The following is a 24,839-nucleotide window of genomic DNA, read 5'->3' as shown; positions in this document are numbered from 1 at the left end:
TCTCACTTATACATACCTGTTTTGCAGAGCAACACTTATGCTACTTACCCACCTGTTCTTAATCCAATCTCTCTCAACACCACTCATCCACCCACAACTATTCCTCAATCTATGGCTCATCTCCCAACCTACACTAAAGCTAAAGTGTCCATAGCCAAAGAAAATCAGCCTTCAGCAACCACTTTTAAAAGGCAAAATGACTCCTTGTCCATGAGGAGTATGCTGAAACGATGTCGAAATGCCCAAGGATCATCATCTTCTCCTTTGTCAAGAGACGATGACATTGAGACTCTAGTTTCTGAAAATGAAGATTCTAGTTTCTCCAAAGACTCAAGTGCGGAGGTTGCAAGGCAACCCCGCAACTCATCATGAAAATCCTAAGCTGGAATGCACGGGGTTTGGGGAACTCTAGTGCGTTCAGACATTTACGGTTGCTTGTTCAGCAGCAATCGCCCCAAGTTTTGTTTCTTATGGAAACAAAACTACCAATAAACTCAGTTTCTCGCTTCCGACAATCACTCCTCTTCTCAAATGGGTTGGAATCTCCTCGCTTGGGTCTTAGTGGTGGCCTAATGTTACTTTGGAAAGATGATATTGACATTTCTCTCTTGAACTTTGGTCCAAATTTTTTTGATTGTTATTTGAAGATGAATGACAGCCCAACTTTCCATTTAACCTGCTTTTATGGTGCTCCCGAAGCTCATAACAGATCAGCCTCATGGACTTTGCTCCAACGACTTGCGGATGTTGCTCCTCACCTTCCTTGGTTTGTTATAGGTGACTTCAATGAAATCCTTTTTAACAGTAACAAATCGGGTGGATCACTTCGAAGTGAATCTCAAATGGAAGCTTTTCGGAAAGCCATTGATAAAGGATGTCTACATGAAACCGTGATCGAGGGTGATCCTTTCACTTGGGCAAGAAATCGTACAGCCGCTAACACCATTAAGGAACGCCTAGATTGGTGTTTCGTTAATAATCATTGGGAGGATTTTTTCCACACACCAAATGTCCAGCACCTTGACTATTATCAGTCAGATCATCGTGCCATCTGCGCTTCATTCGATCTACTTTCAGCACAACACAACACCAGCAAACGTAAGAGCAGGTTCAGATTTGAAAAATTGTGGCTGTCTGACCCGAGATTATTGCTTCAAATTGGTCAAACTCTGCTACACTTGATCCAATTTTGGCTGTAATAAACAACCTGACTTCTTGTGCGGACAAACTTCAAACATGGCATGACAGCAAGTACGGAAAGATGAAAAAAACATTAAAAAAACTCAAAAGAAAGTGGAGCAACTCAACAACTCTCTATCTCAGGCCGGCAGTCACCTTGATGAATTAAAACAAGCTGAAAATATTCTTGATGAATTATTGGCACAAGAAGAAACTTACTGGCAGCAGCGCTCGCGGGTTGATTGGCTTGCTTGTGGGGATAGGAATACAAAATTCTTTCATGCTAAAGCCAATGCCAGGAAATCAAACAATCAGATAAAATTTCTTTTCAATGATGTTGGTGCAAAGGTATCCTCTAAAGATGAAATCTCCATGGTTGTGCGAGATTATTATTCAGATATTTTCACAGCTGGTCTAATAGATGATACAGCCCTTGCCTCTATCTTGGAGTGTATTCCTACTGTGATTTCTGATGATCATAATGCTTCTCTTCTTGCACCATTTACAAACGATGAAGTTGGAAATGCATTACAAACCATGTCTGCGGATAAGAGTCCGGGAATAGATGGAATGTCAGCCATGTTCTACCAACAACATTGGTCTATTGTTGGTGACCAAGTTTCACAAGCCGTGCTTAGCATCCTCAATAATGGTGCGGATCCTTCAAGCCTCAATCGAACACTTATCACTCTCATTCCGAAAATCAAGAAACCCCATACCATGAAAGACTTTCGTCCTATTAGCTTGTGCAACGTCATTTCAAAATTGGTTACAAAGATGATTGTTGCCAGGTTTAAGGAGGTTCTTCCTTTGGTAATCTCTGAGACGCAAAGTGCTTTTTTGTCTAATAGGTTGATTACTGATAACATTCTGGTGGCTTTCGAGTTGGTCCATGCTATTAAGAACAAGACCACAGGGCGTCATGGAATTGCCTCTCTAAAACTTGACATGAGTAAGGCCTTTGATCGAGTTGAATGGCGATTCATTGAAGAGGTAATGAGAAAGATGGGTTTTGCTACTGGTTGGGTTGCACTTATCATGAAATGCCTAACTACAAACCAGTTTTCTTTTCTCATCAATGGTGAAGTATTTGGTTCTTTAGTGCCAACTAGAGGGTTACGACAAGGCTGCCCCTTGTCCCCCTATCTCTTTTTGATTTGTGCTGAAGGTTTGTCGAGGCTACTTCAACATGAGCAAGATATGGGCAACTTACATGGTTACAAGCTAACGAGACATGCTCCATCCATTTCTCATTTGTTGTTTGCCGACGACTGTCTACTCTTTTGTCAAGCTGATGAAAGTTCATGCCGAGCCATCAAGAGGGTCTTAGATACATATCGTCTAGCTTCTGGACAAATGATCAATCCTGACAAATGTGTCATGTCTTTCTCCCCGAATACAACTTTAGCTGCCCAAGTTTTCTTTCACCGCCATCTATCCATGCCTATTCGTGAATGTCATGAAAGATACCTTGGCTTGCCATCTTATTCGGGACGAGATAAGAAGGTACTTTTCAGCAATATTAAGGAGAGGATTTGGAAACTAATGCAATCTTGGAACGAAAAACTCTTCTCAGCCGGTGGAAGGGAAGTCCTCCTTAAAGCTGTTGTCCAATCAATTCCTACATATGCTATGAGTTGCTTCCGTCTACCGGTCTATTTTTGCAAACAACTTGAAAGTATGATGGCCAACTTTTGGTGGGGTATGAATGAGAATGGCTCAAAGATACATTGGCGCTCTTGGAATTTGCTATGCAAAAAAAAAGGTGAAGGAGGTATGGGCTTTAGATCCTTTATACACTTTAACCAAGCTCTTCTAGCGAAACAAGCATGGCGTCTACTTGAGAACCCGAATTCACTCATTGGACAACTTCTTAAGAGCAAATATTTTCCACACAATTCATTCCTAGAAGCTTCTATGGGTCATTCCCCATCACTAACATGGCAAGGAATTACATGGGGCCGTGAGCTGTTGATCAAAGGGTTGAGGTGGAAAATTGGTGAAGGTCGATCTATTAATTGTGGTTCGGATCCTTGGATTCCTGGTCACACTACCTTCCTTCCCATTTGCTACTCGGGGCCTTCCAATGGTGTGGTTGCAAATTTTATTACTGAAGAGAGACAATTGAATGTACCCTTACTGCAGCAGTTTTTTTGCCAACTTGATTTGGAGAAAATCGTGACGATTCCATTAAGTTACTTCGGTACAGCAGATAAATTGATATGGCATCATCAACTTTCAGGAATATTCACAGTACAAAGTGCCTATCATCTTGCAACATCGCTGGAAGATGCCGACATCAGTTCATGCTCAACTTCTGAATTAGCTTGGTGGAAGCTGTTTTGGTCACTTCAGATCCCCCAAAAGGTTAAGATCTTCGCCTGGCGTATCACTCATGATGCTCTTCCAGTTGCAACCTCACTTGTTTGTAGGAAGATTATCACCGACTCCACATGTTCCATCTGCAAACAAGCTTGGGAAACCACGGGTCACGCTCTTTTTAGCTACAAATATGCTAAAGCAGTATGGCGATCTCTTAATTACAGGTTTGATTGGCATGCTTGTACTTCTATGAAACATGGTGATTACTTGATTCATCTTGCATCAGTTTATACAAAACCAGAAATGGAGCAACTGTTTTGTACTCTATGGGCGATTTGGACTGAACGAAACAAAGTAGTTCACGGTAAAAGTGCTCGGCCAGCCAAGGATCTTGCTGTTTTTTCTACTGTTTTCATGCAGAATTTTAGTGCAGCTCAACATCGAACTTCACCTACTGCTGCTACTTCTGCAATCGTGCACCCAGTTACGACTCTCCAAATGACACCAGCTACTATTCCTTGGTCGAAACCACCTACTGGTGCTTTTAAGCTTAATATTGATGCAGCAGTTAATGTTTCCACTTACACAACTGGTGTAGGGGCTGTTCTTAGGGATTCAAATGGTCATGTCAAAGCTGCTCTTTCAATGCCAATCACAGGAAACTTTAAATCTCATGAGATGGAAGCAAAGGCTCTTTTTCACAGTCTCAATTGGGCTATCCAAAACCACCTGCCGATCATGCATATTGAGACCGATGCTCTTATGGTGGCCAATGCTTTGAAAGCTCCCTTCAATTCAAATTCTGAATTTAAAGATTTAATTCTTGATGTTGTTAGTCTATTATCCTTTTTCCCTAATGTAAATGTTACACATTTTAAACGTTCTGCAAATGACGCGGCTCATGGACTCGCTAAATTTGCATTAGGGTTGGATGAGACTTGTACTTGGTTGGAGATTATCCCTCCACCTATATACTCTGTTGTTGTAAACGAATCTCTATTTGTTTAATAATAACAAGTATTTTCCCTCAAAAAAAAAAAAAATTCACACTATTTTGTTTGGTGTGATGATAGAAAAATTTGAATTTTTATGCAGACTAAAATTGGTCCACTAATTTAAAACTTTAAGAAATTTATAAAGGAAACTTTTATTTGCATCCCGCTAAATTATAAATACACCCTATTATTAAAAGAAATATAAACTTAAATAATTTTTAAAAATTACTCTTGATATTTTTTTAAAATTTTTTTCTCACATTATTTGGTGTTAATTTTAATACTTATTTTAATTTTATTTTCATAATTTTTCTAACTCATGTATATATTTTTTTATTTTTTACTAAGAAAATTTCATAAAAATTTTTATTTTAATTTTTTTGTCATAATTAAAATATAATTTTATTTTATTTGATAGGTATATTTTTTAAGTTTATGAAATGGAAGGAAAAAGTTGAAAAAATTTAGTATAACTAAAGATATAAATTTTATATTAAATTAAAATTATTAAAATGGGGTGGCTTTAAAAAATTTAGAGGTGTAAATAAAATTTCCTATTTGTAAAATGGGATAATTTTTAGTAAAACCCAACCCTCCAATTACATCACATCGACCTGACCTTAAAGAGCCCAGAAATGAGCTAAAATCATGTACCATCGGGCACACATCGGACTGGCATCGGGCCCGACCTTCAAAAGCCAAAAAATTGAGCTAAATGTGTGTATTGTCGGACACACATCGGACGGGCATCGACCCCCAGCAAACCGACTTCCAAAAAACCCAAAAATGAAATAATTTTGTGTACCATCGGACTGACATCGGGCCCCATCGGACGGGCATCGGACCCCATCGGACCTGACCTAAAAAATCTATTTTCGACAAAAAACTCATACCGATTTCAACCCTATTAACTAACAGATCTCATCTTAAATCTAACCTTAACTAACAGATTTTACTGAAAATTGCAACATATTAATCTATTTCATCAATTTAAGAACCAAAAATTGAATGAATTTTTTTTTTAAAAAAAAGAAGATATACGAGACAGAGAGAGAAAGAGAGAAAGAGAGGGGACAGTGGGGGGCGGTCGACTGTGGGTGACGTGGGGCGGGCGGCTGCGTGGACGGTGGGGGCGGTCGTGTGTTGGCGGTCTGCGTGGACGTGTGTGGGCGGTCTGCGTGGACGGGTGTGGGCGGTCTGCGTTGACGGCTATGGGCGGTCTGCGTGTGGCGAAGAGATGCGAGACAGAGAGAGAGAGAGAAAGAGAGGGGAAAGAGAGAGGTTAGATTTGAATGAGGGAGGTAATGTGGGAATATAGTAAATGTTGTCTCATCTTACCAATATAATGTATTATAGGTTTAGGGAAAAAAATTCTCTCTAATGTAAGGATAAAAAATCAAATTTCCCTAATGATATTTGCACACATAAACTATATATACACGTGATACACATTTATATGACAAGTCACTTTAACTAATTATTTTTATTTTATATAGATATCTCAATTAGAATTGGATAAGGGTTTGTTTGGCACAACTTTTTAGAAAAGTATATTTTTTTTAAAAAAAAAGATGTAATAAAAAAATGTTTGGTAAACAGTTTAAAAACAGCTTATTGAAGAATTTATGGAGAAGCTACAGCTAAAAAATAAAGTTGGTACAACCCAACTTTTAGAAAAAATTATTTTGATTAAAAGACTCTATAATAAACTAGTAAACAACCCGCGCTTCGTGGCGGATGTTTAAAAATTTTAAATTATATATTTATAATAAATCATAAATTTTATTTAATAATGACAGCTAAATAATGAATTGTATCAAATTTTAATCTATTTTTTCATATAATTTTGTATGAAAAATTAGGTGTGTACAAACAGACCGATCCAACTCGTATTTACCGAATTTCGTTATTATAATGGAAGTCAGACACGACTTGTATAACATAATGTTAGGTTTGACCCCTCGAATTATTATAAAAATTAATAAATTTATAGAAAACTTATCATATTATTTTAAAATCATATCTCATCTGTATAACATGATCCTAGGCTTGACCCCAATATATTTTGTTGTATATATAAAACAAATCAAATAATGAGTAAACAGCTCACTTTTATAAATAAGTGAATCAGCATAATTTTCTTTTATAAAAATAATATATTAAATAAAATTTATTAATTAATAATAAAAAAATTGGTAGAATTGTATCTTCTAAAAAAAATAATAATAATAACAACGTGTGATAGTATATATATAATGTGTTTTCTTAAAAAAATTATTAAAATAATATAAAATTATCAATTTTTAAATTTATGTTCTAATTAAATATAAAAAAAGAGAGAATTATAGAGAGAAGAGAAAAATAACTTATTAAAATAATAGTAAAATATTAATTATAGATTTATGCTCTAATAAAATATTAAAAATGAGAGATTTAAGGAGAGAAAAGAAAAATAATTTTAGAAAAATTTTAGAGTGTCATTTTATGTATATATATAGATTATTTTGTACTAAAAATGTATTTAATTATTTATTATATATTACAAAAAATAAAAATATTTTTTTTGAAAGAAAAATATTTAAAATAAGTAATACTAAAATTTTTATTTTTTGTTCAGTTTTAAAAAATATTTTATGTTTATTTTTATATTTATATTTTAACAAACCGATCAACCTAGAGTCATCTTATAAAATATAATTTTTTTTAAACAAATGTGATAAAAATATAATTTAAAAATATTATAAATTATTTATATATATCAAATGCATATAAGTTTATACTATGAAGAAAAAATAATTAAAAATGTATAAAAAAAATAAAAAAAAATTATGAGACATAATTTTTTATATATATTTATGATTGTAATTAACTAGATTATAATATTATAATGATCAGCTCAATTTTTTTATATATTTATATTTTAACAAACCGATCAACCTAGAGTCATCTTATAAAATATAATTTTTTTTAAGCAAATGTGATAAAAATATAATTTAAAAATATTATAAATTATTTATACATATCAAATGCATATAAGTTTATACTATGAAGAAAAAATAATTAAAAATATATTAAAAAAAATAAAAAAAAAATTATGAGACATTATTTTTTATATATATTTATGATTATAATTAACTAGATTATAATATTATAATGATCAGCTCAATTTTTTTTTATATATTTGTGATTATAATGAATTAATTTTTTTTTTATATATATTTGTGATTATAATGAACTAGATTATAATTTACCACACTCAGCTCAGTTTATTTTCATAATTTTGCTACAACTATTTTTTCTTACAGCACAGCTACAACTGTTTTTTTCCACAACATAGTTGTGCCAAACTAGCTCTAACTGTGCTAAGAAAAATAAGAAAAGTAAGGCACTGGTGGTTCCAAATGACTCTTTGGCTATGGATGAAGATATATCAGCAAAGTTTGTGGTGCAGACCCGCCAAGAGACATGAGTATTTATTGAAATTTCCAAAAACTAATAAAATATGAGAAAGGTAAAGAAATAATAATCAATGAAGGGTGAAACCAAAATTTTTATGTGTTTAGGATGTTAATGTGCCTTAGTCCACGAGTCACTATTATTACTATAAGACTGGAAATGCCTTATGATTTACACAAGTATTTAAACGCTAGATTTTGTCTGAGTACTCAAGGATTGAAATTCTAACCTTGGGTTTTTTTTTTTTTTAATATTTATAGTGCTAAGGTTCTTGCCCACCGATGGGGTAAATACATATAATATAATGACTTTGGGCTGATTTGGTGATGCCCTGTCCATGAGGCGTTGATTGTTTGATAACATGGAGACCACATCTTGATAATTATCAAACTGTGTCCTACTTTTATGGATAATAAAGACACTTTAATTCTTGACCGTCAATTACTATCTTTCCATATTGGGAAGATATGATCCTCGGATGAGATCCTAGAAATTAAGTCTTGATATCGCGAGATTTGGTAATTAATGAATATGATTATGAGATAGATGTTTGGAGACTCGTTTGTTACTTTCCCTGATACTCTGACTAAGGTCTTTTGGATACTCGCTATGTTGGAGGGTTGTCTTGCCTGGACGGATCTTCTATACAACATGTGGAGGACATGGCTTGGATAACAAACATGGTCCACTATCTTGGTTGGGCCTACTATTGGGCCTAAAGTTATTGAATTGTACCACTTTTGGAATTACACGTGTTCTCATACGGAAACACGGATAACAATGAGTATTCTATGTTGGAATGCCCAGGGTTTGGGGAACCCTGGTGCATTCACTGCTTTACGAGCAATTGTTCGTATGTACTACCCAAGTTTAGTCTTTTTGTCAGAGACTAAACTTAATGGCGGTTGAATGGAGGGGTTAAAATACAGATTGGTTTTGCATATAGTTTTCATGTGAACTATTTGGGGAAAAGTGGTGGGTTAATCTTGATACGAAATGATGATTGGGATGTAGAGGTTAAGTCCTTTACGAAGGGACACATTGATGCACTTGTTAAGTGTCCTGACATGGACTTATGGCAGTTTACTAGGTTTTATGGTCATCACCTAAAAGCTCACTTACAGGGTGAATCATGGCGTCTATTAAGTAAGCTTAAGGACATGCTTGCTCTCCCTTAGATTTGTGGCGGGGACTTCAATGAGATCTTATTGCTAAGTGAGAAGAAGGGTGAGAATGATATAAGTATTTTAACAATGAGTGCTTTTCAAAATGTGTTGGCTCATTGCTTGTTCGACGATTTGGGGTACAAGGTTCCAATTTGATGAATAAAAGAAATGGGGAAGCTCATATTCAGGAGAGGCTTTATCGATTTGTGTGTAATCAGAGTTGACATGAATTTTTTCCTATCTCAGATGCTTGCCATGTTGTTGTTGTTGTGGTAGAGAATGTGGTGGGATAGCCAACTCGTTGTAGTAGAAGATCATTTAGATTCGAGACACACTGGAGTGAACGCCATGATATGTAGCTGGTTTGTGGTATTCGTCAACATCAACCCTCGATTGCTAAGAGGCCTTGCATATGGCTATTGATACGTGTGCTACTCGACTATCCCATTGGAGCAAAAATAAATTTGGGTCTATCTAGGTGGCTTATACACAAAAAAAAAAGTTCTTTAATGGAAGTTGTCACCCCTTTGGTCAATATGGATGACGTGAAACGATTAGAGGAGGAATTAGAAGACTTGATGGTTAGGGAAAAGCTTTACTAGAAGCAAAGATCTCGTGCAGAGTAGATGATAGCACGTGATCGTAATACTAAGTATTTTCACAATAAGGCGAGCTCGAGGAAGAAGAAAAATGTCATCAAAGAAATCATGACTAAAGTGGGGCAAATGATAGGAGATGAGGCTAGTATTGTGGCTGAGATAGAAAGATATTTTGTTGAGATTTTTCAGACATCATGGCGATAGTTGAAGTTGTCGAGGAGGGTATTCCTAGGGTTAAGTCCCATGTTGGCCAGGCAGAAAATGATCTTGTAGTGGCTCCATTTACATCTAATGACATTTATATGGTGGACAAGGAAATTGGTGCAACTAAGGCGCCATGGCCTAATGGTTTTCATGTAATATTTTTTCATAATTATTAGGATATTATCGGTCTTAGGGTGACATCTATATGTTTGGAAATTTTAAATGACAGAAAGTCAGTACGTTCTTTTAATAAGTCCAATGTGGTTCTAGTTCTTAAAGTAGCCAAACCAAAGGTGGTTAAGGAGTATCAACCAATAAATTCATGCAATGTAATATATAAAATTGTGTCGAAAGCTTTGGCAATAGGGATGAACAATACTCTTGTTCCTCTTATTTCCTCTTTTCAAAGTGCCTTTTTGCTAGGTCGATCAATACAGACAATTAAGATTATTGGGTTTGAGTTGCTCCATTTGCTTTAAGAAAAATCGAGAGAAAGAGTTTTATGGAACTAAAGTTGGATATAAGAAAGGCCTATGACAAGGTGGAGTTGAATTTTTTGAGAGAAGTTATGAGGAAATTTGGCTTTGCGAAAATATTGGTTAGTCTTATTATGAATTTTGTTACAACCCCAGGATATGTGTTTAGAAATTTTAATGACAGGAAGTCGGTACACTCTTTTAATATGTCCAATGTGGTTCTAGTTCCTAAAGTAGCCAAACGGAAGGTGGTCAAGGAGTATCAAACAATAATTTTATGCAATGTAATGTATAACATTGTGTCGAAAGCTTTGGTGATACATATGAAAGGCACTCTTGGTCTTCTTATTTCCTCTTTTCAAAGTGCCTTTGTGCTAGGTCAATCAATACATGATAATGTGATTGTTGGGATTGAGTTGCTCCATTTGATATTTAAGAAAAATAACGAGAGAAGGAGTTTTATGGCGCCAAAGTTGGATATGAGCAAGATTTATAATAGGGTGGAGTTGAGTTTTTTGAGAGAAATTATGAGAAAATTTGGCTTTGCGAAAAGATTGGTTAGTCTTATTATGGATTATGTGACAACCTCTGGATATGCTTTTATAGTGAATGGAAAATTACAAGGATGTGTAATCTTTACTTGTCGGTTAAGGCAGATATGTCCTTTTTCACCATATTTGTTCATGTTCTGTGTAAAAATATTATCGTCACTCATATAACTAGCTAAGAATTTTATAATTAGCTAGCGATTCTTTAATTTTGAGTTTTTTACACAACATACTGAAATTTTTAATTTCTTTTTTTACTTTTTTACTGTAGGGGCAGAATTTTTTTCAAAAATACTGTGTAAGTTTTATACTGTATACCGTGTTAAGTTTTTATTGTTGTTCCACGGTTGTTTTTTAGTTGTTCTACTGTTATTTTAATTATTCTGTTTTGTTGTTTTGCGATTGTTTTATAAAAAGACATTATTTTCGTAAAAAATTTTATATGACGGTAAAATTATAAACTTTTACCTAAAATTTAATATTTTTGTAAAAACTCTTATAATTTTTATCAAAGTAAAATAAGTGAGACATGATATTAAATTACCCTAATAGTAATATTATAGATTACGAGACCACATCACAAGGTGTTAGACACCGTAGGTAGTACCCTTTAACATTTCTGTATGTTATATTTAGGGCTAATTAGAAATTTCACTCCCTAAACTTTAACATGTACCAAATCATGTCCCTGGATTTTTCTGGGCGTTAAAAATTCTCTCTGAACTATTGAGATTGTTAGATTTAAAGACATTTGTCTAATTTAATTCAATTTTACTATTTTAGTGATTCTTTATGTACTAAACTATGCCACAGACTTTAATATCTACCAAATCATGCCCGTCGAACTTTGCTATGTACTAAATCATGCCATCTGAATTTTCATCCATGTAAGTTTTTTTTTTACTAAAATTGGACAAAGTCCTTCAATCCAACAAATCTCAATAGTTTAAAGAATATTTTTAACGACCTTAAAAATTTAGGGGATATAATTCGGCAAATGTCAAAATTCGGGTATTAAAAATCTTAATTAGCCTATATTTAGAGATGAGGTGAAATTTTTGGACAACTTTGGGAGTGCTACTCGCATGGGGTGATGGATGAGACTTGAGGACCAACAAGTGAGTGAGTATTTGAGTGTGATGCATCCCCATGGGTCACTGTCACTTGTACGGAACCGATATACGAAACCGGCATCAATACGTGATTTTACAAGATTGACCCTCCAACGCGTTTTGCAAAGCCACTGCCGCCACTACCCACCCAAGTGGCATTTTAGTAATTTCAAACCAACTTGACTTGACAATGAGAGAGAGAGAACGGAAAAAGTGGATAATTTGGGTTCATTCCTGTCTCAATCTTATGTGTCATTCTCCATCTTCTTCTTTTTCCAAATTATAATAAATTTCCATGGTTTGTTCTCAAAATCTTCTGATTAACAATAATCCAAAATTAGTTTAGTAAAAATTATAGGGTTTGTTTTGTTCTACACATAATTGCAATTGCAATATATTCAAAGTCTTCAATCTTTTCACAATATATTTTTGGATGAGTTTTTTTCACTGAGGTTATAGTTATATCTAAAAGACTTAGGACTATAAATTGAAAAAATGAGATGAAAAAGATTGATTCAGATTATAAAAGACGAATAATTATATATCACTAGATTGTCATGAAAGTCCGAGAGAGAATTCTTCAAAGTAGAGATGCGGAAATTCTAAGAAGTATGAGCAAAGTGAAGGGTGTTGTTTTGGCTTTACAACGATGGAGAGACTGTTTTGAACATGGCCAAACTAAGTGGGTTGGATGAATTTTGCAAGTTTAAAATATTGAAATTTTTTACACTACATCTCTTTGAAATAGATGTACATATTATATGAAGAAATTTCAACTAGTTGTATTTTTTTTTTTTTGAGAAATTTCCAATATTATTATAAATCAACAGTCATTTACAATAATAGAGAAAATAGGATAAGGTATTTCTCTTATCCAAGATACATCTTATAATACATTTTTTTTTTGACACATTACAATACAATTTTTAAAAGATGTGTATTGATATATTTTTACAGATACGATTTTTTTCCGTCATGTACTTTCACGGAATGTATTCCGTGGTACATTAGATGAGTCTCAGGGTACGTTACCATTTTTTAACCTTAATTATCTCTAGATCAACCTAACCCGCAGATCAAATAACTCCTCCATCTAATGGCTGTCGTACATCACGGGACAAAATCGTGTCCCTATATTTTTATCTATTTTGGTATTTAATAAGAAAAATTTTTAATATATTTTTTTATTGTTATGTACGTTGCAATTATTTAAGATATTCTACAATATTTTTAGAAATCTAAAAGAATTTAACATGCTGAAAACAATGTTCAAATAATCTATTGCACTTATGACTCTTTTATTATATACACGCGTGAAATAAATTATTTGAACATTACTTTTTATATTGTAAATTATTTTAAATTTTTTAAAATTTTATAAGTAGTCTTAAAAAATTATAACATAAACGACTATAAAAAAATTTGACTAAAAAATTCTCCTAAAAACCAAAACAATATCGATAGATTTTTGTATAGGAGTGCATTATAAAATCACCAATATATAAATGTATGTACATAAACTTATTAAAAGTAACTATTATTTTTATGTATGATCTATATGTGCACATCATTTATATGTATATGGCATGGTAAGATTATGGTAGGAACTATCAAAAGTTCCCTATCGATAGGAATTTTTTTTTTTTTAACTATTAATTTTAAATCATGTGGCTATTATAATGTAAGATGTATATTCTTACGATAAGATTGCTTGTATACAATTAAAATTTTATACATATTATAATAATATTTAATGATATTATTTTTTAAAAAAATATATTAATAATTAAAAAATTTATTAATTTTTATTTTGAGTTATTATTATTTTTTTTATAAAGTTAATTTGAATTGTTTTTATATATAGGTATTTATTTTTAAAAAATAATTTTACTTACGAATTTTGCTATTAATTTTTTTATATAAATAGTTAACCATAACAAAATTGATTACTTAAGTATTTTCGCCACCAATTTATTTACATACATAGTTCTATCATAGTGAATTTTGCTAGATCTTACAATAATTTCACCCACATATATTCTACGAGACGTCAATATATTCTGATAAGATCATATACACAAATCGACCTACCTAAGCAAAATAATGGTTATTCACCTTCTTTTATGTTTATCCCTCGTGCGAAAAACCCAATTGCGGATAGGCTCGCCTACCTCATTAGAGTTAACCTTGTTTGTGAAAGATCTGTTGTAAGGGAGGCAGTGCCCCTTGTGGCTGCTCTTTGAGTTTCGATTTTAATAAAAGTCTTACTTATCAGAAAAAAAAAAACCCTACTTAAACTATAAACTTATAAGATTCAAACGTACAGAAATTTAATTAGGTCAAATGGTGATGATCTCAATTTATATTCTCACCACATATTATATGATTGAATATATTAATTGTGTGAGAGAGTACATGACATGATTTATAAGATAGGGTTTAGTAATTATTAGCTAGGGTAATTAAATGAAGACCCACAACAACAATAATAAAGTTAATATATATAACCAAAGTTTCTCTCTTACAATATTAGATTAGCTAGCAATTCTTTCCCTATCTTTAGGGGACAAGGGAGACTTGGTTGGAAAAAGTCCTTTAACAAATCTCCTAACCTAGTACTTAGAAAAACAAAATATAATAAAATGACATAAGGTTTAGCATTGGCCCTTGGCAAATTTACCAAATCGATTTTCTAGTACCTATAGATATTGTGAAAAGCCTACAATAATATGATATCATTGTGCAAAGGAATGGTCTAAGGTAATAAAAATAATAATTAACTCTTTGTTTTCTTTTTTATTATTTAATAGCAAAGAAACGTATATATAAGGACAAAATTCGGTGATTATGCTCTTCTTTTGCTTGGGTCATTTTTCTTTTCTTTAATTGTGTTTTTTTATATTTATTTATCTATTTTGTTTTTTTTTTAAATGACCTCATTAAACCTTTAAAATTAAATTTAGTAGAATAAAGCTCAAGAGAAAAAAGAGTGTCAAGAGATATCATTAATCAAATAGTCTACCTGCAATATAATACAAGGACTAACAAAAAGATTAAATAAATATTACAACAACATATACTTCACTATATATATGTATTTACACACATATATATATATATATATATATATATAAGAAAGGTAGAAGAAGAAGAATATATATAGAAACTCTCATTCACAATCTTGAGCGTAGATTAGTGGAGATCACCATGACTTGAATATCTCAAATGACCCTATGAACCTAGGACTTAACTTGTCCCTCTTTCCAAAGCGCTTGACATCCTTCATTGGTGAGATTCGCAGGAAAACATGTTCTCTTACCTGAAATTCTATATCTCTGTGCTTAAGATTAGCATAACTTTTATGTCTGCTTTGCAGCGCAAGCATCGAGCCTTGATCTTTTCTATTGCCTCACGGGTCTACTAAGCTAATTCAGGACCCAAATATTTTCTTTCTTCAGTTTTATCTCAATGAATAAAGGAACGACATTTCCTACCATACAACATCTCGTAGGGAGATATCCCTATTTTACTATGATAGCTGTTATTGTAAGATAGTTCTATCAAATGCAAATATTTAGTCCATGAACCCTCAAAGTCTATAGTCAGGCTCGTAGCAAATCTTCAAATATTTGTATTGTCTTCTCAGACTGTCCATCAGTTTAAGGATGAAAAGTTGTACTGAACTTCAGTTTTGTACCCAGAGCTCTCTGAAGACTTTCCCAGACCTTAGATGTGAATTTCGAATCTCTGTCTAAAATAATGGATTTTAGAGCTCCATGAAGACAAATTATCTCATTTACTTACAACTCTGTATACTAATCCACTATATAGGTTGTCTTTACCAAAAAAAGTTAGTTGACTTTATAAAAGAGCCCACTACCGAATCATACATTCCCACGATTCTAGGTAACTCAATTATAAAGTCCAATATAACATCTTCCCACTTCCACTCAGAAAGTGTCAAAGGTTATAGTAACCTTGCCGATTTCTGATGTTCTATTTGACTTGCTGACATGTCAAGCACTTAGATACATTATCGACTACATCCTTCTTCATTTCGCTCCTCCAATAAAGAGGTTTCAGATTTTGGTACATCTTAATAATACCCGTGTGACAGTCAGTAGTCTCATGATCCCTAAGGCAAAATACTGGGTAAGCTGTGCAATCCCACACCGCCTGGGGAAGGTCAAGTGTAATGATTCTGAGACTGTGTAGGTATGAGACTACACAGTTGAAGAGGGCTTAAATGGATTGATTGGTACTACCTATATCAACAAGGTGCATCTTGTGTTTTGGTAGCCCATCACGAAAGAACTCCACAGTTAAGCATGCTTGACCTGGAGTAATTTCAGGATGGGTGACCTCCTGGGAAGTTTTCCCAAGAAGCGTGCGAGTGAGGACAAAACATGCTGGAAACACTCGTGTTGGTCTGTAGGTTCAGTCGTCAATCCATGAAGCAGTCACTAAGAGCCATTCATTCAGTGGGTGTAAGGACCCAATGGAGACTTGAAGCTAGCGGAGACGTTACAAATGGTATCAGAGCCTTGACCCAGCCAGAAGTGTGGTCGACGAGGACATCGATGTTGGGTTTTGTGCCCTAAATAAAACCCATTTAAATATAATCAGATTTACTTATTAATAAAGATCAGAAATAACATTTAATGTTGCATGGTTCACATGATTTATTTCATGATTATATGTACATAATGTATGAATTCTATTTAAGTCCAGAACATATGAATTTGTTAATGATTATAGTGTTGTCAACACAGTGGAATATAATCTTAATTATATGTTCGGAAGTTTATTCCCTGATTTGTCAGTTCACTGGATTTAGACTGGCATGGTATAATCAGCGATAGGTATTCTTACACCTTGGATAAGTGTTATGTCCTTTCTAGGGCATTGGAAAAGTTTACCAGCATCGGATGTATGGAGTATACATCGGAAGGGGTCGATATTGAACTTTGATTAGATATATTAAATTTACCTTAATATCTATTCAATTCAATATCACATGTTGATCCTAGATCAAATGATCTTAATCCTGATATGTTTAGGTTCGATCTCAAGAGTATTATACATGTTCTTTGATTTGTTAGTTAAGCCTACTTTTGGGTCAGGGTGATACGTACATTTTAGGAACATGATAGTACAATTGAGTGGGAGCGCTAACATAAATATGGAATCTATAGCTTCTATCTGACAAATCGAAAGTAAAGAATAATTTCCTTCGAGCTTGACCAAACGAAAATAAATGATGGAGTACTCATTTCACTTAGCTGAAATATCATTTATACGGGGTTAAGTGTTTTAAGGATAAAATACACTGTAGGGTGTTACGGTAATCTAATCCCTTTACAATGTAGATCATCTATATAGAGGATCATTGATCAAATTAGGATTATAACAATGGATAACTAATGACGTGTCTATATGGTGGAACATATAGAGTGTTCTATATACTGAGAGTGCAATTCTAAGTTCTATGCGTGGATTCAACGAAGAATTAATAAGTCAGTGAATTTAAGATATAAATTCTTGATCTGCTTATTGGAAGCTCGGATATATAAACCCATGGTCCCCATACTAGTTGAGACCATACTGCTTGTAAGACTCGGTTAATTGATTTTGATTAATCAATTATAATTCTAAAATTAGACTATGTCTAGTTTATGAATTTTCACTATGTTATGGCTTAATTGTGAAGAAATAGTGTTTTGGGATTTATTTGTTAATTAATAGACTTTATGAAGTCTAATTAATAAATATTATAAATGACAATTTTATTTGATAGTTATTTTAATTATTAAATAAATAGTTTGGCATTTATAAGGTTGAATTGGAAAAATATGGTATTATTGAAAAGAAGAATAAGTGGTTGAAATAAAGTGGCAAAATTGTAACTAGAGAGTGGTCCACTTATTGTGTACGGCCAAGAGGTATTTTTGCCCAATATTTTATTCTTTTTTAATCCATTTAATTCAACCCTAACCCTATTGAAGAATAGTATAAAAGGAAGGTTATGGTCTCATTATCCAACTAATGCCTCCAAAGCTAAAAACCTAGATGAGACCTCTTCCTTCTTCTTTCTTCTTCAATTCGAAATACTAAACCTATCTTCACACTAAATATTTTCAGCCATTAGTGAATGAGTGAGTGCCCACACACATCAAGTGGTATCTCAATTATAGTGTGTAAGACTGTAGGAGATTCCAAACAACAGGAAGGAGAATCAGCATCAAAGGAAGGAGAGAAAGAGATCCAGGTTCAGATCTTGGTGATGCTCTACTACAGAAAGGAATCAAGGGATAGAGATCTGAACGGAAGGAGTCATTATATTCCGCTGCACCCAATGTAAGGTTTCCAAAACTTTATATGTGTTTATTTCATTGTTTTAGAATTCATATTAGGATGTTAATGAAACATACTTGTTAGTAAATCTAGGTCCTGCTAAAATATTTCTAACAATCGAACCCTGTAAGGGGGGGTGATTGTGACAGTCAGTAGTTCCGTGATTCGTAAGGCGAAACACCGGGTAAGTTGTGCAATCCCACACCGCCTAGGGAAGGTCAAGTGTAATGATTCTGAGACTGTGCAGGTATGAGACTACATAGTTGAAGAGGGCTTAAATAGATTGATTGGTATTACCTATATCAACAAGGTGCATCTTGTTTTTCGTTAGCCCATCACGAAAGAACTCCACAGTTAAGCGTGCTTGACTTGGAGTAATTTCAGGATGGGTGACCTCCTAGGAAGTTTTCCCAGGAAGCGTGCGAGTGAGGACAAAGCATGCTGGAAACACTCATGTTGGTCTATAGGGCTAGTCGTCAGTCCATGAAGCAGTCAGAGTGACGTACTCGTGTATAAGAGCCATTCATTCCGTTGGTGGAAGGACTCAATGGAGGCTTGAAGCGGGGACGTTACAACCCGAGTGTAATGAATAAGGTGTAGAATGTGCTTCATTCGGTATTTCATTCCTGAGCTCATCATAGCTTGGAACACATACTTGATCCTTATAAAGTAACATCCCATTATTTGAGATGGAGAAATCCTTAGCCCAACCAGCTAATATCTCCTCTCGAATCTAGACTAACTCAAAATCTTTCAATTGTACCTCTTTGATTATTTCTAATAAATCTGACTGAAGCATTAGGTTATGTAGTTTTCCAACCACAAATTCAATAACAGTCCTAACCATACCTGAAAACAAATTGAGGAGAGATCATTGTGGTACTAAAAACCTGTCCGGGACCTTTTTTTTGCTCAAAGCGTCCGCCACCACATTGGCTTTCTTGGGATGATAAAGAAAATCTCACAATCATATAGTCCTTGACCAGTTCCAACCACTATATTTGTCTCATGTTCAAATCTTTTTGAGTGAAGAAGTACTTGAGATTTTTTTTATTGGTATAAATCTCACACTATTTTCTGTAGAAGTAATGCCGCCAAATCTTCAGGGAATACAACAGTAGCAAGTTCTAAATCATGTGTCGGGTAGCACTGTTCATATTCCTTCAACTGACGAGAAGCATAAGCAATGACCCTGCCAGCTTGCATAAAATGTATCCGAGACCTTACTTGGATGCATCACAATACACCTTAAATTTCTCTTGATTTAATGGCAAAGCTAACACTGGAGCTGAAATCAATCGCTGCTTTAATTCTTGAAAACTAATTTTGCACTTGTCAGACCATAATAACCGTTAATTCTTCTTAGTCAATTCTGTTAGCGACATATAAATCTAAGAAAACCCTTCCACGAAACATCAATAATATCCCGTAATCCAAGGAAACTTCAAACCTCAGTAGCTGTCTTTGGTCTCAGCCAATTCTCAACTGATTCAATTTTCCCCTGATCAATAATAATTCCATCCTCTCCTACAATATGCCCTAAAAAGGACACTAATGATAATCAAAACTCCTTAAATTTTGCATACAACTTGTGATCTCTAATTCATAGAAAAACCATTCAAAGATGTTGCTCGTGCTCCCCTTCTGACTGAGAGTATACAAGGATATCATCAATAAATACTATAACACAATTATCGAGGATATCCTTGAATACTCTATTCATAAGGTCCATAAAGGTTGGCAGAGCATTTGTTAACCTAAATGACATCACCAAGAACTCATAATAGTCGTACCTAGTCCGAAATTCAATTTTCAGAATATCTTCCTCTCAAATTCTCAGCTGATGATACCCTGAGCGCAAATCAATCTTAGAGAAAATTATTTTTCCTTGAAGTTGATCGAACAAGTCATCAATCCTTTACAAATAGTACTTATTCTTAACAGTTAGCTTATTCAATTCCCAGTAATCAATGCACATCTAAATGGATCCATCTTTCCTTTTCACAAATAAAACTGAAGCACCCCAGGGTGACACACTGGGTCGAGTAAAACCTAAATCAAATATCCCTTAAAGTTGTATTTTTAGCTCCTGGAGTTCTGTTAGAGCCATTCGATAAGATGCCTTTGAAATAGGCTCTGATCTATGTGCCAAATCGATGATGAAATCAATTTTTTGTTACGGTGGTAATCATGGTAACTCCTCGGGAAATACATCGAAGAACCCTTTTACCACCCTAACATGCTTAGGCCCAAATGTTTTGGGTCTGCTGGAGTTAATCACAACAGCTGAAAATTCTACACATCCATTGTGTAGTAAATCCTTAACCTTTAATACTAAAATGATTGGAATTGAGAACCGTGAACAGACCCAACAAATATAAATGATTCCTTGCCCTCCGGTCGTTGCCATAGAAAGACTAGCGACAGCATCTGCCTAAGCGATGGCAAACACCCAAGCTAGAGTGGGTTTCGCCTCTTATTCCAATTAATCTTTCTTAAATTAAGGGCAATCCTTCTTAAAGTGAACCACCATTCCACACTGGAAACATGTCTTCCAATTACATTCCCCAAGATCATGTTTCTTACAACGAGGACACTCAGAATTAGAATAGTTCTAACATCCATCTCTACCTTGATTCCCATAGAACCTCTTATTTTCTATCTGCTGTGTATTTTAGTTACTACTGCATATAGTCATTTTGTAAAAATTTTGTAACATGAATCCTCCGAATTAAATTTTAGTGTCGTTATGTTGTTTATTATTTGGATTTTATTTTTCGTGAAGTTTTTAATATTATCAAAGATTTTAATAATTAATTAACCTATTATTACTAAATTAGTTTATAAAACTACACACGTGGTGTCCCCATAGATTAGGGTGTTATAGCTTGGTATCAGAGCAACTATGGTTCTAAAAATTTTGAAGACTATTCGAATATGTACATTGTTGCGAAGACAGGTTGACTCATGGTATGGTAATTGTTTGTATTAATTACTATTGAAATACCTGCTTAGATTATTATAAAGCATGTTGGAAAAGTAATATAACGATGATTGTGATAGGATTATGTGTGTGACATATGTATATGCATATTGATATTTGTTGAATTTTAAATGGTTGGAATTTCTGGATCGCAAGTGCATTAGATTGAAATTAATTGGATCAAATTATTTGGCGAAATCTAACATACAATATGTTGATAGTAAGAACTCCTCAACAATGTGAGTGGCTGGAAACTCTATATAAATGTCATCAGTTTGTAATGCAAATAAAGATGAAGATAAAACTTAGAAATCACAGAGTAAAATGGTGAAAAATATGTTTTTTATATTGACAGCTTGAGAGATTTTTGTTACAAAGAGTTTCAAACCCCTTCTTCAATAAAAAAGAGAGATTTTTATAAGGATCTTTAATGGCTTCAAAATACAAGTTGATTCCATGGTGGTCCCAAGGTATCAGGAAAGGACGATGTAGGATATAGGATGCAGCTATAGGAGGTGGTCTTCCAGCGTGTATTAATTTTTGCCAGGTGGTTCTGGGTGCAGGAGTAGTGATTGCAGTGTACTTCTTGTCAAGACAACAGAGCTTCCATGCAAGACTTCTCTATTACTCGTCCTCTCCCCGAGCTCAGGTGTTGCAGGTGGTGTGGTTGTACCTTAATATGTTCTCACTCACGTGCTTGCCTTGTCCTTTAGATTCTTCGTCTAAAAATTTACCAATAGTTGGTCATTTTATTAAGGGACATTATGAGTTGTTACAATGATCAAGCGTATGGCATAGATGCTAGGCGGCCCTCGTTGCATGCATGTCGAGTGTCTTCTCTTCTCTTCTTCCCCATCATCCCAACTCTCCATTCTATTATTTCCCATCTCCCCAGCTCTCCATTCTCTTCTTTCCCATCTCCTCAACTCACCCACACTCTCCCCATCTCATCCTCACTCTCCCCATCTTTCCCCATGTCTCACCCACACCCTCACCATGTCCCACCCACACTCTCTCCATCTATCCCCAAGTCACCACACTCTCTTTCATTTCCCTTAAGAGGCCATGCAGTTGATTTTCTCGCGAGTGCTCGGTCTTCAAGGGAGAAGTACTCCTTCATTCTCTTTGACATGTGATTAATGGACAAGCCTCAAAAATCACAAGTCTCAATCTTTAGGGTTAACATAATATATAATTGAATCGAATTTGGATATGCCTAAAAATATTCAATATGGTCCAATAAACATTCATTTTTGACTAAAATTTACTTTAGAAAGTTTAGGTCTTAATCTCATTTTTTTAGAAAGAGACTCTTATCTTTTTATTAGTTCATATGTATAATTAAACCAAATTTTTATTAACAAAGAAGCTAGCTAGATTAGGTTGGTGCCTACACTACATATTGGTTTATATATTACTCCTTATCTTTGATTATCATAATAATATATTTTTTTTTTGAATAAAATAAACTAAGGAGAACATACTCATGCAAAAGATTACCAAAATTCATGCCTTAATCTTATGAGGAAAGGCCAATTAACTTTAGAATATACCTATTAATTTGTCTCATCTTGGTAGGTGATATATTATATATATATAGGCACCATATGGAACACATATAGCTAGCTCTTTTGACCATTTGCAAAATATGGGAGAATTTTGAAGAACCAGCAATATCTTCACATGGAAAAGTTTCTTTTCACTTTTTGCCCTAAAACATTAAATAATAAAAATTCCAATTAAATTGAGTTAAGAACTAAAGTGATTTTGGAGGGATGACATGCAATAAAGAAATCAGTGCACCTTGGAATATATATAAATATACATATAAAAATTATTATGTGATTTTTGTGAATAGCGTAAACTTGCTTCAATGGATATCTAAAGCTAAACATCCTTTCGTAGTATAAGAAATTGATTAGCTAGGTGAGGTTTGAAAGGGACAGTATTATCCTCCACTTTGAATAATTTTGGTCTTCATCATCTTCTATTCTAATCCATACAAATTAAATACTATATATTATATAATATATATTGTGAGTGTTTTAGTCTAACATTTTGCTTTTACACCTATAGTGCTATCATTTCCCACCCAACAAAATAATAAGTAAGAAAATAATCTCTGTATATATTTCTTGTTTTAATTTACACTAGAAAACTCATATATATATATGCTCCTCCCAATCACGTAACTCTTGTTATATATTATTTATAATGTAATATAATATTATAATAATGTGATAAATAGTAAACTGTGGCAAAATATATGAAAGATTTGAATTTCTATACACTTTAATACAAAAAAAAAAAAAAAAAAAAAAACATTACATGTTACACGCCTTTCAAAAATATAATTCTTTTCCCTTCATTCTCTTTCTCTTGACAAAAATTGGACAAAAGCTTCCAAATTTAAGATTGTTCGTGGTATTGGTATGGGTAGTGCGGGTTTAAGTTATTTTTTCAAATCAAACCGCACATGTGGTTTTTGCAATTTTTCAAACTGCAACTGCTCTGCAAGACTTTAAAACCGCGCGAAAACTCACCGCAAAAATATGGTGCAGTGCGGTTTACACTAACATCATTATCAAACATTAAAAAAAAACTAAAAAATTAGTAATCAAATAAAAAATAAACTATCTTATCAAACTTTTAATGTCATAATATATACACTAATTGAGTTATTGTATTAAATTGTCTCTAAAAATTTATATAATATACATATATATTACATATTATATATATCAGTAATAATATATTAACAATAAGAAGTTAGAAAAAATAAAAATGAGAATAATTTATATGGATGTTTTTTAAATTTAATTTTATAGCTTGGAGTTTGTAAGCATATGAGTTGCTCATATATGAAAAGAGAAATCATAATGTAAAAATTAGTATTTTTGTAAAATAGAATGCGGTGCGGTTTGAATCGTGATTATTAAATTCAAAATCGCAAACCGCACCGCATTACGCGATTTGGCAAAAATGTAAACCACAACCGTACCGCAAAGAATTTCAAACTACATTTTTTGTGCGGTGTGGTGCGGGCAGTTTAATCAACACCCTTACTTCCAACCATTACCGACACTATCTCTCTTTCTTTCTCTCGGGTCTGTTGAAAGCGCCACCCACATCTCCCTTGTTTCTCATTGATCCATCGAAACCATCACCACCATCTCTCTTTCTCAGTTTGATCCTAATCCACCACCACCATTTTTTATCTATTATTATTTCTCCTTACTCTTATCCTTTCTATTCTCTCGAGCTCGTCAAGCATGAATTAAGCTCCGTCGAACACAATCCACTCCAATGTAACTCTTCCCTTGTGAGACCAACCCATATATCTGATATATGGTTTATGTTTTTTATTTTCTTTGATATTGAGTTTTGAAGATGATTTTTTCTTATTTCATTTTAATCCGGGTTTAAGATGTTTGAAATGTGATTA

General features: G+C 33.6%; 1 protein-coding gene across 1 annotated transcript; it reads left to right on the top strand.

The window, feature by feature from the left end:
- Nucleotides 1-368: 368 nt before the first annotated feature.
- LOC133039776 (uncharacterized) lies at nucleotides 369-4,509 on the top strand. The gene is made up of 2 exons (XM_061118724.1): nucleotides 369-1,098; nucleotides 1,253-4,509. Exons 1-2 carry the CDS (start codon nucleotides 369-371, stop codon nucleotides 4,507-4,509), a joined length of 3,987 nt encoding a protein of 1,328 aa, XP_060974707.1.
- Nucleotides 4,510-24,839: the final 20,330 nt, after the last annotated feature.

Source organism: Cannabis sativa, chromosome 7 (genome assembly GCF_029168945.1).
Source record: "Cannabis sativa cultivar Pink pepper isolate KNU-18-1 chromosome 7, ASM2916894v1, whole genome shotgun sequence".
NCBI classification, from domain to species: Eukaryota; Viridiplantae; Streptophyta; class Magnoliopsida; order Rosales; family Cannabaceae; genus Cannabis; species Cannabis sativa.
Note: the sequence above shows the minus strand (reverse complement) of the source record. Positions and strands in the feature narration are given on the sequence as shown.

Bases quoted from the DNA above. Each gene is read 5' to 3' on its own strand.
- LOC133039776 (XM_061118724.1), top strand. From the start codon at position 369: ATGAAAATCCTAAGCTGGAATGCACGGGGTTTGGGGAACTCTAGTGCG. The intron at 1,099-1,252 runs GTAAGAGCAGGT...CATGACAGCAAG, and splicing joins ACAACACAACACCAGCAAAC to TACGGAAAGATGAAAAAAAC.